This window comes from Delphinus delphis, chromosome 1, assembly GCF_949987515.2.
Source record: "Delphinus delphis chromosome 1, mDelDel1.2, whole genome shotgun sequence".
In the NCBI taxonomy this organism is placed as follows: domain Eukaryota; kingdom Metazoa; phylum Chordata; class Mammalia; order Artiodactyla; family Delphinidae; genus Delphinus; species Delphinus delphis.
Window position 1 is genome coordinate 12,076,092 of NC_082683.1, and position 20,315 is coordinate 12,096,406.

The 20,315-nt window shown below is 37.5% G+C and overlaps 1 protein-coding gene across 4 annotated transcripts in view; it reads left to right on the plus strand.

Annotated features, from left to right (window-relative positions):
* SPEN (spen family transcriptional repressor) overlaps nucleotides 1–20,315 on the plus strand; it is a 93,745-nt gene that overhangs the window by 55,295 nt on the left and 18,135 nt on the right. For all 4 annotated transcript variants that reach the window (XM_060015026.2, XM_060015020.2, XM_060015009.2 and 1 more), the window contains 5 exons: nucleotides 9,518–9,678; nucleotides 11,917–12,117; nucleotides 15,690–15,841; nucleotides 18,904–19,029; nucleotides 19,380–19,493. In XM_060015026.2, coding sequence (XP_059871009.1) covers nucleotides 9,518–9,678; nucleotides 11,917–12,117; nucleotides 15,690–15,841; nucleotides 18,904–19,029; nucleotides 19,380–19,493 — 754 coding nt within the window. The remainder of the gene's footprint in view (nucleotides 1–9,517; nucleotides 9,679–11,916; nucleotides 12,118–15,689; nucleotides 15,842–18,903; nucleotides 19,030–19,379; nucleotides 19,494–20,315) is intronic.

Genomic DNA, 20,315 nt, shown 5'->3' on the forward strand with positions numbered 1-20,315 from the left:
ATGGCTCACGGGCCCAGCTGCTCTGCAGCATGTGGGATCTTCCCGGACCGGGGCATGAACCCATGTCCCCTGCATCGGCAGGTGGACTCTCAACCACTGTGCCACCAGGGAAGCCCTAAAGTTTACCATTTTAACCACTTTTAAGTGTACTGTTCAGTGGTATTAAGTACATTCACCTTGTGGTGCAGCAATCACCACTGTTCATCTCTAGAACCCTTTCATCTTTCTGTTAAACAACTCCCATTCTCCTCTGCCCCAGCCCCAGGCTATGCCACTATTCCTTCTGTCTTTATGAATTTGACTGCTGTAGTTCCCTCAAAAAAACTGAATCATACAGCATTTGTCCTTTTCTGACTGGCTTATTTCACTTAGCATAATGTCCTCAGGGTTCATACAAGTTTTAGTGTATGGCCGAATTTTCTTCCTTTTTAAGGCTGAATAATATTGCATTGTATATAGACACCACATTTTGTTTATCCAGTCATCTGTCGCTATATACTTGGGTTGCTTCTACCTTTTGGCTGTTAAACATGCTCTGAATGTGGGTAAACAAATATCTATTCAAGTACCTGCTTTCAGTTCTTTTTGTTATATATCCAGAAGTGGAATTGCTGAATAATTGTGGCAATTGTAAGTTTTTAAGGAACTACCATACTGTTTTCTATAGTGTCTACACTATTTTACTTTTCCACCAGCAGTGCACAGGGGTTCCAGTTTCTTTACATCCTAGCCAACACTGTTATATTCTGTTTTTTGATAATAGCCATCCTAATGAGTGTGAAATGGTATCTTGCTGTTTTTTTTTTTTTTTTTTTTTTTTTGCGGTACATGGGCCTCTCACTGTTGTGGCCTCTCCTGTCCGGAGCACAGTCTCCGGACGCGCAGGCCCAGCGGCCATGGCTCACCGGCCCAGCCGCTCCGCGGCATGTGGGATCTTCCCAGACCGGGGCATGAACCCGTGTCCCCTGCATCAGCAGGCGGACTCTCAACCACTGCGCCACCAGGGAAACCCTTGCTGTTGTTTTGATTTGAATTTCCGTAACAGTCATGTTGAGCATCTTTTCATGTGTGCCTTGGCCATTTATGTCTTCTTTGGAGAAATGTCTGTTCAAGTTCAAAGATGCCCATTTTTGCATCTGGTTGGTTGATTGGGTTTTTTTTTTTGTTTTTTTTTTGCTGTTGAGTTATGTTTTCATTCTTAAAGGCAAATTTAAAAATGTCTTAAAGTTATAAGACAAAATACCCCCTTAAGCTCTTCATGCAGAATAGAAGTTTTATTCATTCTCTGACCATGGTACTTGATGAGAAAAAATCTAGTTGTGATACTAAACTACCATCTTAAGTCCCTAGTTTGAGGGTAAACAAAGCTATTGAGCTGAGAAACAATTTTAACATGAATTGGAATAGTTATCATTGATGTAAGCCTTACTAGAGTAGGGGTAGCAGTACTATATATTTCACCCATTATTTGTTCAAAATTATAAAATAGTTTTGTCTACAAATACTTTGACCCTGCTATTGACATGGCAAAACACATACTGTAAAAAGCTATTTGCAGTTTCTCTTTTTGTCACGTTTGCCAGAATCGAGTGACATCGGAATGTTTTGGATCCCAGCTTCTTCTCAGTCTAATCTTTAGAAGTTGACCTTTTTTTTTTTTCCCCTGTAAGTTTGGACTTATTCAAAAATTTTTATGAAGTGATATATTAGTAATAAGGAAGAACAGTGACTGTAAGGATCCTGCATTTGAATCGCAGCTTAATATCAGCATGTTAGATTTTCAAAAGAAGGGAAAGCGGTCAAAGAAGGTCATGTAGACTGGGGTTTCTCAACCTTGGTACTATTCACTTTTAAAAAATAATAAATTTATTTATTTTTAATTTTATTTAGTTTTGGCTGCGTTGGGTCTTAGTTACTACGCGTGGGCTTTCTCTAGTTGCGGCAGGGGGAGGCTACTCTTCCTTGCAGTGTGCGGGCTTCTCATTGCCATGGCTTCGCTTGTCGCGGAGCATGGGCTCTAGGCACGCGGGCTCAGCAGTTGTGGTGCATGGGCTTAGTTGCTCCGTGGCATGTGGGATCTTCCCGGACCAGGGATCGAACCCATGGCCCCTGCATTGGCAGGCGGATTCTTAACCTCTGTGCCACCAGGGAAGACCCCACTATTCACTTTTGAGGCCAGATAATTCCTTGTTGTGGGGCTGTCCTGTGCACCATAGGATGTTTAGCAGCATCCCTGGCTTCTACTCACTAAATGGCAGTAAACTTCACCACCCACCCACAGTTGGACAACCAAAAATGTCCTTTGGGACGCAAAATGGCCCCAGTTGGGAGCCACTGATGCAGGTATTCACAATTATAGGATTTATGAATGAAATTGAATAGTGCAAAATCCACACTCTGGACTTTGTTAGATATTTAGAGCACTGTTTTATGTGTTATAATTGTGCTTTTGCTTTCATCCCAGAAAAATGTCTATTTTAAAAAATCATCTTCTACCAAGTTCTAGATGACAGGATCCATGAAGTGTTTTTGTTTTTACAGTTACCAGTGATTTTTCAGTCAGGTTATTAATATATGTCAAAGTCCTAGAGTCTTGGCTAGAACAGCCATTAACATTAAAGAAGAAAGACATACTTTGCAGTTTCCAACAAAGTAATATTTTCTCAGAAATGTTCCTTTCACTCTTAGATACTGAATGTAGTTAATACCTTCATTTTATTGAGCTTGGTGTACTTTCCTAGGCATTAATTTCAGTTGCTTGGATAATTCAAATCAATAACTTTCTGGAGTCACACATCCATTACATATTGGGCACCATGCTAGGCTCTGTTTACAAAGATGAATCTAGTCTTGGACTTTTAGGAGACTGGTAAAGGAGTAGTTATAATACAGAGTGAAAGGGTTTGAGATAGACATTGTAGTAAAAGAGGCTTAGAAATACACAACTAAGAAAGCAATGAATGCTGTGGGGCGGGGTGGGAATGTCAAGAACAGCTGCAGAGCAGGAGGTTAACACTGGAGCTAGCTAATCTTCGAAGGCAGGGCAAGCAGGGAGGGACAGAAAGGTGTCTTCAATAGGAATAGGTATGGACAAGAGCTCTCATATTCTTGCTGTATGCTAGGCAGAGTGCTAAGTACTTTACAATCACAAACTCATTAAATTCTCACCATAGCCCCTCACAAGTGATAGGTATTATCACCATTTACATACAAGAAAGTGAAGTATTAGAGAGGAAGTAATTTAACCAAGGACTTATATCTAATAAGAAAAAAAGGGGGGTGCCCATGATTAGAAACTGGTATACCCTTTTTTTGTTTTGGACACGCTTTGCGGCATGCGGGATCTTAATTCCTTGACCAGGGATCGAACCCATGCCCCCTGCTGTGGAAGTGCAGAGCCCTAACCACTTGGTGGCCATTCCTGGGCCACCAAGGAATTCCCAAAACTGGTTTACTCTTATGTGGATAGATCATTAGTGGGTAGGTTAAAGAGTGACAAGGGAATGAGAATAAGCGACTAGAAAATTAGTTTGGGGCCAAGTTGTAAAGGGTCCCCTCTCTCCCTTGTTGGACAGTGTGGAGCTGTCAGAGCTGGAAGGTTTGGAGGTAGATGGAGAGTCACAGAACCCTAGAGTTAGCAGGACCTTTGAAGGTTATGAGGTCTGGTAACCCACTAGGGAAATTAAAGTTTAGAGAGGCAAAATGTGGTACCTTACCAGACTGAACAGTTGAGTATTTCCTTCCTGATTTTCTTATAAAACAAAAAAGACAGAGACTTAATTCAGGTTGTATCAGAAGTGGTAGAGTTGAAAATGGAATTAAGATCACATCAGAATGCCTACTAAGCTAGTGGGGTTTTTGTTTTTAGTTTAAACTTTCTGGGCTCAGGACCCTTTTGCATTCTTAAATTATTGAGCTTTTGTTTACTTTGTAATATCTATTGACATTTGCCATATTAGAAATTTAAACTTTAATTTGAAAATTTTATTAATTCACCATAACTTTTTTCTTTCATTTTAAATTTTAATAGTTTATTTGAGCAAATATCTATTTGAATTGGGCAGCGCCAAACTGGAAATGGTTAGGAGGGCTCCATCAACAGGAGCTGCGGGAAAAGCTTTTATAGAGAAAAGCAAAGCAGAAAAATTAGTTGATCAGTTATAGCTTTAGCGTTTGCCTTATTTGGAAAAGCCTCATTGGCTGTTTGTTATTGGTTGTCCTTAGGTTTGATTTCTTAGCCTTGAGGCAGTTACAGGCTTAGGTTTTAGTTTGCTTATGTAGGGTTGCTAAGGTATTAGAACCACCTCCGTCTAATGGTCTCCTTGTTTAATTAATTTAACACATTCCCCCCTCCTTTTGGCCCTCCTCTCATATCGGAGAGTTTAACCAAAAATTTGGTGATAGTGCCACTCTTGGTCACCATCAGGTTGTTGTTTTTGTCTCGTCGTGAAACTCATAGGTTATGAGTCTGGTTTGTGGAAGAATTGTTTTTGCTGTTCATCTCATTGTTTATCTTATTTCTCTGCAAGTGCAGTGAGACCATCTGATGTATTGCTGATGGCTACAGACATGAATTTAAGACCCTTGAGAGAACATAGCCCACCAGGGAGATTATAATGATGACGGTCAGTGGGATAATACCAAGAGACTGAGTATGCTCCTTAGGGCTCCCTATGAACCAAACAAGTTCTTATCAAATAAAGCAAAGAATGTACCCAAAGGGCCATCAACCTGTTTTACGTCAAGAGGCTTGTTTGTTAATTTCCTGTATTTGCTATAGTATCAGAGGATGTGATCCAGTTATAGCAGGAGGTTTTTGCTGTGGCACAGACTTATGGCTTGTTTTGCCAGTAAGTAATCGAAAGCAATGCTATTATCCAAAACCACCTTAGCAAGAAATTTTAGGGACTTTTGTTGTGGAGCTATGGCCTTAGTGGTAGATTTAGAGGCAGTTGCCAGAGTTAAGGAACATTGTCTTTCTGTGCATTTACAGAGAGCAAAAGCAAGAGGCAAAAAGGCAAACGGAATAAAGGTTTCATATTGGAGACAAAGATCTTCATCCATGATATTGGGAGAGCCAAATACCTCAAGATGTTGTCTGCTTCTGGAGAGGAAGCTCCAAAGTCTATTTTATTTTATTTATTTATTTAAAAAATTTAATTTATTTTCATTTTGGGCGGCACTGGGTCTTCATTGCTGCATGCAGGCTTTCTCTAGTTGTGGCGAGTGGGGGCTTCTCTTCGTTGTGTTGTGCGGGCTTCTTATTGCAGTGGCTTCTCTCTTTGTAGAGCACAGGCTCTAGGCGCGTGGGCTCAGTAGTTGTGGTGCACGGGCTTAGTTGCTCCGCAGCATGTGGAATCTTCCCGGACTAGGGCTCAAACCCATGTCCCCTGTATTGGCAGGCGGATTCTTAACCACTGGGCCACCAGGGAAGTCCCTATAAACTTTTTATTGAAGTGAAGTTGATTTACAGTGTTGTGTTAGTTTCAGGTGTACAGCAAAGTGATTGAGTTATACATACATATATATCTTTTTTTTCCAAATTCTTTTCTCTTATAGGTTATTACAAAATATTGAGTATAGATCACTGTGTTATACAGTAGGTCCTCGTTGGTTATCTGTTTTATATAGTGTGTATATGTTAATCCCAAACTCCTAATTAACCCTCCACTCCCTTTCCCCTTTGGTAACCATAAGTTTGTTTTCTGTGTCTGTGGGTCTATTTCTGTTTTGTATATAAATTCATTTGTATCATATTTTTTTTAGAGTCCACATATAAGTGATATCATATATTTGTTTTTCTCTGTCTGGCTTACTTCAGTTAGTATGATAATCTCTAGGTCCATCCATGTTGCTGCAAATGGCATTATTTCATTCTTTTTTATGGCTGAGTAATATCCCATTGTATAAATATACCACATCTTCTTTATCCATTCATCTGTCATGGACATTTAGGTTGCTTTCATATCTTGGCTATTGTAAATAGTGCTTCAATGAATATTGGGGTGCGTGTATTTTTTCAAATTATGGTTTTCTCCAGATATATGCCCAGGAGTGGGATTATAGAATCATAAGGTAGCTCTCTTTTTAGTTTTTTAAGGAACCTCCACACTGTTCTCCATAGTGGCTGTACCAATCTACATTCCCACCAACAGTGTAGAAGGGTTCCTTTTTCTCTACACCCTCTTCAGCATTTATTATTTGTTGACTTTTTGATGCTGGCCATTCTGATCAGTGTGAGGTGATACCTCATTGAAGTTTTGATTTGCATTTCTCTGATAATTAGCAATGTTGGAGATATTTTCATGTGCTTCTTGTGGCCAGGTAAATTTGAAGTTCACTTTCTTAAAACTATTAGTTGATGCACCGTCATTGCCACTACTTTAGACAATTTAGATTGAAAAGCTTCTTATTAACTACTTCTGGCTTTTAAGAAACAACTAAAATACTGTATATCATAAATTTTGGTGAATTCTTGTGATTCTTCTGTTTTAACAAGATTCTGAAAATAAGGATTTTTTAAAGTTAAAATTGACACACATATTCTGGGCACTTGGATTTTCTTTCAGTTTATAGGACTAAAAAGTATTTGCGGGGGCTTCCCTGGTGGCACAGTGGTTGAGAGTCTGCCTGCCGATGCAGGGGACACGGGTTCGTGCCCCGGTCCGGGAAGATCCCACATGCCGCGGAGCAGCTGGGCCCGTGAGCCATGGCCGCTGAGCCTGCGCGTCCGGAGCCTGTGCTCCGCAACGGGAGAGGCCACAACAGTGAGAGGCCCGCGTACTGCCAAAAAAAGAAAAAAAGTATTTGGGGGTCTAAATTTGTGCCCCTGTTTTGATTCAGGACCTTAAAATCCATAGTACATTTAATAGACTACACTGGAAATACACATTGCAGTTTTGGGTTAGCATATTAAAATGTGAACTCAAAAGTTGTATCGTTTTATCACTTCATAATTTATTTAAAAACCTTTCCTTCTTTTTAGTTATAACTTCAAATTGGTCGACAGATATTTCTGCCGGTTAAATTTTACATCTTGTTTCAAAATTGACGTGGTAGCAGGGAATTCACCAAAAGTGTGATGACATTTATAACAAAACTAATTTCTGTCACTATTTTATACTTTAAAATCATTGCTCCCATTGATTCCTTTGCATTTTTATAATATGGACTTAAACAGAACTTTGTTGGCTCACTATTTTAGTACCCAGAAATTCTGCTCTTGCCCATATTTGTTTACTTCTTTTTTTAAAATTAAATTAAATTAATTAATTAATTAATTTGGCTGCGTTGGGTCTTCATTACTGCGCGTGGGCTTTCTCTAGTTGTGGCGAGCGGAGGCTACGTTTCATTGTGGTGTGCAGGCTTCTCATTGAGGTGGCTTCTCTTGTTGCAGAGCATGGGCTCTAGGCGCGTGGGCATCAGTAGTTGTGGTTCGCGGGCTCTAGAGCGCAGGCTCAGTAGTTGTGGCGCACGGGCTTAGTTGCTCCATGGCATGTGGAATCTTCCCAGACCAGGGATCGAGCCCGTGTCTCCTGCATTGGCAGGCGGATTCTTAACCATTGTGCCACCAGGGCAGCCCCTATTTGTTTACTTCTTTACCCACTACGGCCATTGATTCCTCTACATTTTTAAAATATGGACTTAAACAGAACTTTGTTGGCTCATTATTTTAGTACCCAGAAATTCTGCTCTTGCCCATATTTGTTTACTTCTTTACCTACTACTGCTAAGGAATTTTGGTGTATATATTATTGGTGGTATTGTAATTAACGTGTTTTCCTTAATGGTTATTTTATGATTCCTTGGAATTAAATTGATAAGTCACATACATATTCTATACTGTAGTCATCTGGTGGCCTTATGAATAATCTTGTATTGCTTGGAGTACGTTATACATGTAGAACATTTTTTTCTTTCTGTGCTGAAAACAGAAGATAAATTAATTTTGTTAACCCTTAATTTGAGAAAGTACAATGTCCTATTCACTTAGTACTAGTAATACTACTTTTGCTTAATGATACGGAAAAAAATTTATTGATGGGAAAATGGAAACCGAGTCATTTCTAGGAGGCTTGGCAATGATGACTTGTGGTTCTACCTTGAGGCTTTTATCATAGTAGTTTGTATTTTGTAACTCAGGTATCTACTTTTGGCTCTTACTGGCATAGGTTTATTTCTTTATGTTTCAAACTGCAGAAAGCTCTGGTAACTTCATAAAGTTTTTATCTTTTGCCTTATCATGTGAGAGCTAAATAAAAATGCTATGTAAATTCTATTTTCTTATGGTATTTCTTTTTTTAAAAAGTGATAGCAAATTTGTCTCAGATCCTGGAGTTAGACTTATTCATCTGGCTGGTTTAGAGTTTGTATTGGATGTGAGAGCTGTAGTCTGGGCGCAAATGACAAAAACTGTTGAACCTGTCCTCTACGGAGTGTTCCTAAAGTGGATTAACTGCCTGCACTCCCCGCCCCCCACCCTGAGTTATTTGCTTTTAGGATTAAGTCTTCCTCAGCAAGGAGGGGAGAGTATGAAGCAAAATTTCAGAAACCTGTAAATAGCTTTTTATTAATGTATTTGATAATGCTATAAAAGAACTTAAAACCGTAGCAGTCTTGTACATGCAGTACTGAAATAATTTAATATTTCTCACATGGTTCTTGGGCATAATAAACTTGTTCTGACCATGTTGGTAATATTCTCTCCTTGTCTTTCAACTGTGACCCTTAGAGGTTTGTATTAAACTGAAGAGAGAAATTAAATTTCATTGCCTCTCATTTCCCACATTATTCACAAAGAGCCTAAACTAACAAGACTCAAGTAACTTATATTTCTTTATTAGTCCTTCAAAAATTTAAATCACCTGGGAAATTATTTTGGATGTCTATTTTTTCCTAAAGATTAACTTACCCATGAGGTGGTGGTGGTAGTAGTAGTAACAGTAATAGTAACAGAGCATTGCCACTTCATTTATGGATTGCCGTCATATTCCAAACTCTGTTAGCCTGTGTGTTATTTTTTTAAACTCTTAACCTTGTGTTATTATTTCCATTTTACAGATGTAGAAACTGAGGCTTAGCAAGAGGTTAAGTGACTTGTCCAAGGATACATGCTGTATGTCTGAGCCAAGATTTGAATCGAGATCTCTGAATTCAAAACCCATATATCCACTATTCTATTAATATTACCCTTAAGTCATTTGTGTTTACTAGTCATATTTCATTTGGAAAAAATTGTTCAGATTTTGCACAGAACGAAACATTGGTCTTTCGGTGGCATGTGGTGATAAAAGATTGTTACTTTTACTTCCACATTCCCAGGCTGGTATTTGCTGTCTTCTGCCATCTCTGAAGGTAGAGTAATGAAATAGATGTGGAGAAGGTAGGGTGTCTAGAAATCCCAGATCTGAAATTTAGACCTTTTAATTATTGCCATTTGTTAATTTTAAGAAGTTTTATATGCGACTCATTTCCTGTTTGATTTTTTCACGTAAGTTTTTTTTCCCCCCTTCTGTAGCACTGATTCCAGCAGTAGTTCAAGTGATGACTCTCCAGCCCGATCAGTTCAATCTGCAGCAGTCCCAGCACCCACTTCCCAGTTGCTTTCATCCCTGGAAAAAGATGAGCCCCGTAAAAGTTTTGGGATCAAGGTTCAGAATCTTCCAGTACGCTCCACAGGTAGAATTTTGTTACTCTACTTTCCTCTCTGCTACTGTTGGGGAACGAGAGATTGAGCAACTTAAGTTCTATACTTTGTACAGAATTTGTCTAAATAGCTCTCTTTCTTATCTGACTGTGTTGGTAATATTTTCTATTTGTCTTTCAATTTGACTCTCTCCCCCTTTTTCTTTTTGTGGTTCATTGATATTTAATGCCGTGTAATAAAAAGCAAGTGATTATAACTGTATGTAGTTTCTAGATTGTTATATATGTAAAGATTGCATGTTACTTATACTTAATTATATACACATACATATATAAATACACATTATTACGCATATTATATGCATATACATATACACACATAAAGACTTTATGGTGCGTGTTATGTAAAGAAAGCATGGTTCATTTTTTATTATGAATGTATTTAAAAAAAATTTTTTTTTGGCTGCGTTGGGTCTTCATTGCTGTGCATGGACTTTCTCTAGTTGCTGTGAGTGGGGCCTACTCTTCATTGCGGTGCGCGGGCTTCTCATTGCAGTGGCTTCTCTTGTTGTGAAGCACGGGCCCTAGGCATGTGGGCTTCAGTAGTTGTGGCTCGCAGGCTATAGAGTGCAGGCTCAGTAGTTTTGGCGCACGGGCTTAGTTGCTCCATGGCATGTAGGATCTTCCCGGACCAGGGATCAAACCCATGTCCCCTGCATTGGCAGGAGGATTCTTAACCACTGCGCTACCAGGGAAGTCCCAAAGCATGGTTCATTTTTGAATAAAAATGCTTTCTGGATTAAATATTTTGATATTAGAGAAAATTTGGTACGATGAAATTGTAGAAATACTATTTTCAGTTAGATTTATATTGGTCTGGAGTCCTGTGTGAAATAACTTGGATATAAAAAAATTATGATAGGAAATCCACTTCAAAACATTAACATTATAAATGAGGAAAGTCATGAATAGTCACTTTATATAGTTAAAAGCTATACCGTTGTCTTTTATTCCTAATGTTTTTGACTGACATTTGGCCATAATATGTTTTTATTTCTATGTCAGGCATATTGAGTATGTGAACAACTGTTAGTAGATGGTCTAAACAACTGTTAGTAGATGGTCTAAACAACTGTTAGTAGATGGTCAAACCAACAAAGACCAAACTAAGCATTTCTTAGCTAAGTGCATTTTAATGATTACTTAAATTATTTATTAAAACAGCCTATAAAACCTACATACCAGGTTTATGAATAGAGATATTGAGACACAAATGTTGGTGAACTTTTGATTTAGATTACTTTGTAATTTAGGAATGGACAGGGGTTATAATTGGCTTGTCTTTCTCTACAATTTTATTTTTTATTTATTTATTTTTTTTTTGCGGTACGCGGGCCTCTTACTGCTGTGGCCTCTCCCGTTGAGGAGCACAGGCTCCGGACAAGCAGGCTCAGTGGCCGTGGCTCACGGGCCCAGCCGCTCCGCGGCATGTGGGATCTTCCCGGACGGGGGCACAAACCCGTGTCCCCTGCATAGGCAGGCGGACTCTCAACCCGTGCGCCACCAGGGAAGCCCTACAATTTTAATTTTTATAATGAAGCAAATTAATACAAGACCTCCAGATAGTATAATTCATCTGTAAAAGGCCTTAAAGTTGTTTAGCATGTTACATGCCATTTCCCACACAATTTTATCATCAACATGATGCTTGGAAAACTAGAAATATGGCTTTCTTTCTAAGTCTTTAAAGTTTTATATATGCATATATATGTGTGTTTGTATAGTTTTTATCATGAAAATTTTAAACATACCCACAGTAGAAGGAGTAGCAAAAATGAACTCCCCTTATACCATACCCCAGATTAAAAAATCATCAATATTTTGCCACATTTGCTTTGTCCGCCTCCATCTTCCTTCTTTCCTGTTCTTTGTTACCTTTTTATCGTAAAGTAAATCCCTGATGTTACATCATTTCACACTTGACTTAAAAGATCTATACTTTTGTATTTATTTGTAAAATATAAGGGTATTTTCCTGTGTAAGCATGATATCATTCTTACCTAACAAATAACTAGTAATATCTTCTAACCCCCGGTTTATTTTCAGAATTGTACGGTAGTCTCTAAAATTCATTTTTAGAGTTATTTTATTTGAAAAAGTAAAGTTTTAATGCTAATTAGGTCAAAAATCAGACTAAAGATTTAGTAGCTTACACTTCGAGTTGTAACTAAATTAGAAAAATAAGCAACTTGTTTTTGTTTGGGGATTTAGATACAAGTCTCAAAGATGGCCTTTTCCATGAATTTAAGAAATTTGGAAAGGTGACTTCAGTGCAGATACATGGAACTTCAGAAGAAAGGTATGGTCTGGTATTCTTCCGGCAGCAGGAGGACCAAGAAAAAGCATTGACTGCATCAAAAGGAAAACTTTTCTTTGGCATGCAGATTGAAGTAACAGCATGGATAGGGCCAGGTAAGAGACAAGGAAGCTGAGTTTTAGTGTAATTTTTATTCCATTATATGAAAGGGCCACATGTTATCCTCAATGTGGACAGTATTCCAGCTCTGTTTATTTTATTTTATTTTTTTTTAACAATTTAAATTTATTTATTTTGGGCTGTGTTGGGTCTTGGTTTCTGTGTGAGGGCTTTCTCTAGTTGTGGCAAGCGGGGGCCACTCTTCATCGCGGTGCGCGGGCCTCTCACTATCGCAGCCTCTCTTGTTGCGGAGCACAGGCTCCAGATGCGCACGCTCAGTAGTTGTGGTTCACGGGCCTAGTTGCTCTGCGGCATGTGGGATCTTCCCAGACCAGGGCTCGAACCCATGTCCTCTGCATTAGCAGGCAGATTCTCAACCACTGCGCCACCAGGGAAGCCCCCAAGCTCTGTTTTTTAAAACATACCTTCGGTGTCTTCTGTTTTAAAGAGTGGTTGCATTTTGTCATTCAACTTAATAAAATAGGTTGTTTTGGCTAGGAAGGGTTAAAGATTCTTCTGTTTCTGTTAGAGAGCATGCTAACTTCTAAGAGTCGTGAAAGGCAAAGTATAGTCCGTTGTTGAATCCTGCTTTCCCAAAAGGATTGAGTTGATTGAGATAAGGTGATAGTTCCGAGGAGAATGACAACAGAATTATTCTGAATTAGAAAACAGACTATATCAATTTGAGGGACTAGTTAGACCAGTTTTCTTTCCATTATGCCCAGCACAAATTGGATCTGTTATTCTAGCTTCCATGGCCTTGAAAGATAGTGGCAGAGTGGCAGGACTAAGTCTTTTGAGTGCAACCCGTTGAAAATTTCAAGGGGACATTTTATTGTTTGAACCTACCTGTAAGACCTATCTATTCTAAGGCAGGAAGTCTTGTCAGGCATGACTTGGGTCAGTGTTTTTCCTGTTTCAGAACCACTTGCAGTGCTTGTTTAGAATACAGACTCTTTGATCATACCGCAGCTTACTGGTTTAGAATTTGCATACTCAAGTTTTAAGAACCCCTGATTTACTTGTGAGTAAATCTGTAGAAGAATGAATAGAAATGTTAAAATTATGCATTCACATTAAGTGTGTGGGACAGTTAAACTTTAAGACTAAAACTTTGAATGGAATTTATAGGGTAAACATAGCCCATTTTCTTGGAATATTCATTTTATGTGACAATTAAGAGGAAAAAAATAGAATTTCCCTGGTAAGAATGTGTCATTTGTATATTAAAACAGGCACAGTCAGGGTTGTTAGAGTGAAGGCTATAAAGTGTGCATAATTTTATGATGAAACACAGGAATTCAAAGACATACTATTTTTTCAAAGGAATTATAAGTTATGCCTTCACATTCCCTCCTCCGCAAAGTTTGAGATGTACTGCCCTAACTTGTACTGGGCTAAGAGCAACTCAGGAGTTCTTATTTAACACAATTGGAACAGGTCAGAACTGACTTTGAGGAATAATATTTAGAATGTCATATCATCTCTGTAAGTTTTTAGAGCCATATATAATTATTAACTAGTGAGGATCTAACTCAGGGGCATTATCAATAGGTGACTTTCTAATCTCCAAGTAGTGGGCTTAGCTTGAGATATTTATTGTAAAAAAAAAAAATCATTTTACCTAATTAGTTAGCACCCAGGATGTTAATTGGGGCTTTTTAACCACCTGCCACTGAAGATGTTGAGAAGTTTGATTGGTTCAAGCATCGGAGAGCTGAAGGTACTTTTTCCAGATGGGACAGCATTGAAACACCAGTTTAAATGGGATATTTGAAAGCTGAGTAGGGACACTTGGTTGGAATTACGCTGTTGGATGGTTGTCATAAATGTTTTATATTGAAATGTATGGAGCTGATTGCTTCCTTAGGTCAAGGACGTCTTGGAATTAAAAAGATCCAAATCCAAGAAACCTAACTCTGTAGACAGACCTCTGGTGGCTTCTAAGATTGTGCTTTTGTACTCCTATGCACAGCATTACAATCCCCTAAACATGAAATTGCAGGATAAAACAGTCTTTTCAATGATGTGTAGGACAGTAAGACTTAAAACTGGTCATGAAGGTTGAATAGATTACATGTGGAAAAGACACTCCCTCCCTGCCCCCAACTGAATTTCTGATTTTGAAATTTTAAGTGAGCTATTTGGTAGAAATGAATTCATTACAGATTTTAATGGTTGCAAATCATGCTTTATCCTTCTGATTCTGCTTTTTTTTTTTTAATTCTACGCCACGTGGCTTGCAGGATGTCAGTTCCCCAGCCAGGGATTGAACATGGGCCATGGCAGTGAAAGCCCAGAATCCTAACTGCTAGGCCACCAGGGAACTCCCCTGATTCTGCCTTTTGAAGTACAAACCTCAAGATGTGCCTGAATTACTCTTTTCTTTTTCTCCTTTTAAATGAAATATTCCTAAGTATGTGCCCTCTGTTAGTTACATAATTTTAAGAAGACCTAGTTGAGCTTAAAATGAGATATACCCCTGTGAAATAAGATGAAAATGTAGAGATAGGTGTATGAGTGCTGGACAGTTTCTGGGTCCACCTGACTGAAAAAGTATGTACTCTCTGATGACACAGGTAAGATTAAGCTGAGCTGCCATTATCAAACTGGAATCAGGAGTGAGATGTGTTCTGGCTGAGTTCACCCAACATCTCAGAAGTTGAGTCTTTTTAATACCGGTGTTGTCATTGACATTATCAGTAATGTTTCAGTGGCTGGCACTAAACACTTTGATTTAGTCAGGTTGATCAAATACTAACTTTTTGGGATGGGTTTGTTTTACATTAAAAAAGAGAGCGAGAACATACAGGCTGTATTATAATTACTATCCAGAAAACGTTGAATGTCCCTGCCCTAGACGAAGTCAATAAATGGAGCTTCAGAGAAAGTCTGTGATTGAATTAGACGTTGAACCAGGGCTTTTGATCATAAGAAGTAGAAACCTTAAGAGTCATTTAGTCTCTTTCTGTTTGTCATTGGGTACCATGCAACACCAAAAGAAGGTATTTCATAAGCGTTACTTCAGTCAGTTTTCATACAAGTATTATTCTTGTATTTAAAAATTGCTGCATTTAGACAGTTGGGTATGGCAAACATAAAATGCTAACTGTTTTATAAAATGTTGAAATGTAAATTAAATAATGAAGCTGGACTATTTTTAGCTGAATTTTATGTTTATTTCAGATGATAGTTTTATACTGCACATTCAGAGCCTGCCACATAATTTTGGAACCTAAGATTAGGCTCAAATATTACTATTTTTTGCTGGGGATTAAAACCTATTTCTGTATTAGTGATTATTTTTTAAAACAAATCAACTTAGATTGAAATTCAGTCTTCTTTTCTATTTTAAAGATCAGGGTGTTAACTTTCTCTTAATTTTTTGGACAAGTTTCTCTAGCCTCTGTATTCTTCTTTTGATTTGGAGCTGTTTCTGATGGTGTGTATAATTTTTCAGATTATATGAGAATTAATCCCAATATTTCAGAGATCTGATTTTTTAAAGTAGATTTTCCCATGATATATGAATATATTAAAACACTCTCTGTCCCCATCCCACTTACAGAAACAGAAAGTGAAAATGAATTTCGCCCTTTGGATGAAAGGATAGATGAATTTCACCCCAAAGCAACAAGAACTCTCTTTATTGGTAACCTTGAAAAAACCACTACTTATCATGATCTTCGCAACATCTTCCAACGCTTTGGAGAAATTGTGGTATGTTTTGTTTTGTTTTGTTTTTACAATAAAAACAGTGTTAGATCTTTGTCAAAAAACATAAAGCATAGCAGAGATTATATTTGGAAAAACGATACTTAGATGGTGTAATGAATAGTTTTCCCATTTGCCCTATGTGGTTTATTTTTTTTAAACATTTTTTTATTGGAGTATAATTGCTTTACAGTGGTGTGTTAGTTTCTGCTTTATAACAAAGTGAATCAGTTATACATATACATATATCCCCATATCTCTTCCCTCTTGCATCTCCCGCCCTATGTGTTTTTAACTGCTGCTAAAAGATGATCTGGCAAAACCCAGCAGGGACTGCTTTATGTGTGTATGTAAAAATATGTAATTGTCTGTATTTTGTTTACATATATATTTTCCTTTCCACTTTTCTTATCTTTGTCCATCTGGTGCTGTTTTAATGCCATCTCTAGTCCTGTGGGTTGAAAGGAAAATCTGGAAGAGAAAACGTGTTTGTAAGAAAGAAGCAGCAGATTAGTGTATGATTATTTTTATCACAATGCACATCAGAAGTACCTTGGGGATTACTAGAATGTGGATAGCATGCTGGAAACTCAGTTCTATTTTGAAATTCTAATTAGAATCATTTTTCAAATTATGCAAGTAATTGTTAGATTTAGGGATAGAAAGACTTTTCTATTCCCCATGACTTAAAACTTGAGTCATATTATAGTGAAAATAGTTTGGTTGCAGCTTTGTACCCTCAGGATATACTATTTTGTTTTGTGTTTGAAAAACAGGGAAATACTTCTGTTTTCCTAGATTTTCTCTATATTAATAACAGTGAAGAAAGTACTCTAGTATATTTGGACTTTGGAGAGTAAAAAAATGTTTTGGATAGAAACAGCTATTGTTAATCTTTTAAGGGTGTGTGTGATGTCCATTTATCCATCTGTATTTATACACTAATGCTCTAAACAAAAGATTCTTAATTTTTTAAATGACATAATCTAGTCCTGTGAATAAAACATTACTTGTGCTTGTGGCCGAGCTAAACCTCATCTTTAGGGGCTTGAGGCAAGAGATTGAAGTGGTTGGTAGAAGTGAAGGAAAAAAGAGAAGCTGTATGTTTAGATACACCAGCAAGACATTCATCTTTCTTTTTCAACTATTTCGACTTTTCTCAGTTTCGTATTTTTGTGAGGGTAGTGTATACTCTTTTTTTAATTTAAAGTCATTTATTTTATTTTATTTTTGGCTGCACTGGGTCTTTGTTGCTGCATGCGGGCTTTCTCTAGTTGCAGCGAGCGGGGGCTGCTCTTCGTTGTGGTGCGTGGGCTTCTCATTGCGGTGCCTTCTCTTGTTGTGGAGCACAGGCTCTAGGCATGCAGGCTTCAGTAGTTGTGGCTTGCAGGCTCTAGAGTGCAGGCTCAGTAGTTGTGGCTCACGGGCTTAGTTGCTCCGCGGCATGTGGGATCTTTGCAGACCAGGGCTCGAACCCGTGTCCCCTGCATTGGCAGGCAGATTCTTAGCCACTGCGCCATCTAGGGAAGCCCAGAGGGTAGTGTATACTCTTAATTCCAGCTCTACTGCCTACCTGGATGAGTGACTAGATGCTCAATTACCTATCTGGGCTCCAGCTTCTTCTGTCTTTATACCACGATCTGTTATTTAATTTGCTGTTTGGCATTCATGAGGCTTTGAGTTGATAAAACTTTCAAACATACTTTTATTGAATGTAGCTGCTACTATAAATATTGGAGGAGTATAAAAGTTGTATTTGGGCACATGGATACATTTTCATCACCAGGGTTACTAAAAATGGGATGATTATTGTGTTTTAAGAGCTATGCTTATCAATAAGGTGGACATGTCAGTACTCTGTTTGAAAACTGTTATCTTACCATGTTTGCAATTGCTCATGATTGTCACTGTTTTAATGACATACAGTCTTTGAGAACATGGTCTTCTACTTACCGATAACGGATCATGCTATAGCCGGAAGCACCTATTTAGTGAATCTACCCACCAGTATTCCTTTGAAACATTTCTCTTTAAGTAGAGCTATCCTGGGTTATTACATTCTACATAATGATGAAAACAGCTTCTGTTTACCATTACTTAGAAAAATTTTGAGTGTAAATTATTGCTTTTTTTTTTTTTAAAGACCCATCAAACAGCTCTTTAAATGCATTACTCATTTTGCTCTGTTTCAGGTTTTGATTATTGGCTTGTGACCCTTAAGGAGGCTTAGATAATCACAATACATAATCTGCACTATATGGCCCAGCTCATTATTGTTTAAGTACAAGTTTTGCCATCCAGGTGTCTGGTTTCTCTGGACCATTTTCCTGTGTAAGCCAGGTTTTTTCACTACCTCCTTTTAATAGGCAGGACCGGAGTGTCAGATGTGACTACAGGTTTTGAGCATTCCAAAGAGATGGGGGTATTCCTTTATAGAGTGTTTCTTTAATCCAGGGATGGTGTTCTAATGCATCTTCACGGAGTAGTTCAGGTATTTATATAATCCATTCATTCTGGTTATGAGAGATTATTACCACATTTATCATCACCAGGTTTGATTCAGTTAGATATACTGATAGAATGAGTCTTCTAATTTAGGATTGCGTATTTTAAATCACTTTTTGAAAACTTGATTTCTTTATCATTCTTACTCTTCTCAGATACTATATTTTAAATGGCTTACCCCCAATAAGGATTTTAGATATTGCAGAAGAGAATTATTTCTTAGATTTTCATTAAATAGGCTGCTTTTTTTTCTTCTCATAAATGTCTCTTAACACAGGTGTTGTGGATTTAAAATTTTGAGTTTTGAGTTGCACTGCAGTTGCTCTTCTGCAGAGAGCTTCACATGAGAAGGATTTCATGGTTTGTGACTACAAATGCTGTGTTGAATAGTTTTTTAGGCTGTTAATTTACAGTTGCATTAAGATGTATAATTGTAACTAGGAAAATGATTTGGGGGAATATGACTATTTTGAGAAATATGTAGCTCATATGGACTTGGTTTATTCTGATTTATTTTTTTATTGGCATATCACTAAGTGGTATCCATCCATTGGCTTTTTCAGGATATTGATATTAAGAAAGTAAATGGAGTTCCTCAGTATGCGTTCTTGCAATACTGTGATATTGCCAGCGTTTGTAAGGCTATTAAGAAGATGGATGGGGAATACCTTGGAAATAATCGTCTCAAGGTAAAGGAATTTACATAAGTTATTGTACTGTTAATAGTCGCTGCGTTTTTTTTTAAGATTTGGAGTTTTCTGTTCATATGTCTGATTATTTAAAATTGTAGTAGTACAGTTAGATAACCATGAAGGTGATAAACCTCTTCGCATCCTTATCCTGTTATACTGTAATGTGAGTTAATCCTCGCTTAGCCAGGCAGGATAATTTTTGTGTCAGTTTCTGTTTGATTTTAACCTGATGGTTCCCACTTGAGGTGTTGGTTTGATAAGATTCCTACAGAAGACAAGTTTTCTCAGAATTTTGTTGTTGAATAATTGGTGACTTAACTAATAGAAATTTTGCCTTTTGTATTCAGCTGGGTTTTGGAAAGAGCATGCCTACAAACTGTGTGTGGTTAGATGGGCTTTCTTCAAACGTATCGGATCAATATTTAACACGACATTTCTGCCGATATGGGCCTGTGGTGAAGGTAGGTGGGAGGTTTGGTTGTGTGGTTTAAAGTTATTTCTGACTCCCTTTTTTTGGTATTCTGTCCTTTCAGTCCCAGTTTCTAGTACTGACTTTTTCTTTTCTTTAGTAACTCATACATTAAAATTCTCTTTTCCAAAATTGGGTTTAGAAGAGCATTTGCATCTATTAGCTTATGATATGAGTATTTTGAGAAACTATCTAGAACCCGCCAAAATGATTAATTTTGGAACTAATCTGCATAATACTGTTAAATAGACTATTTCTTAGGGATTTCTGTAACTTTATCTCACATTAAGATTAGACAGCCTAATTATATAATTACTCACATTCACACTAATATGTAATTAGACTTGATTTTTTTTTAAACCATGATGACTTTAAAGGGACACACAACAGAATACTCATCTAACCAATGTTTGTTATGTAACACATTCACAAACATAACAGGAACAGGGTCTCTGGACCCCATTCCGTTATGCGAAGGTAAAGATTTTAACTTCTTGAAAGCAGATTTACACTGTGGTAGGTATGTTGCATAACTTTGACATTTCTTTAAATGTAGCTTTTGTTGTTTGAAGAAGCACATCTTAAAGACTATTAGTATAAATAAAAAATCTAAAAGCTTTAAGACAGTGCTGCTTATGACCAAAATTCATTGCAACTTACTATTTTTTTCTTATTTTTCCTTTGCTATAGTGTAGTTTTTTCTTTTTTTTTTCTTTTTTTTGCTGAAGTACAGTGGATGTACAATATGAAATTTATGTTGATTCAGTACTCTTTACTTTTTTCCCGCTTTTTCAGGGGTGTTGTTTTTTTGAGC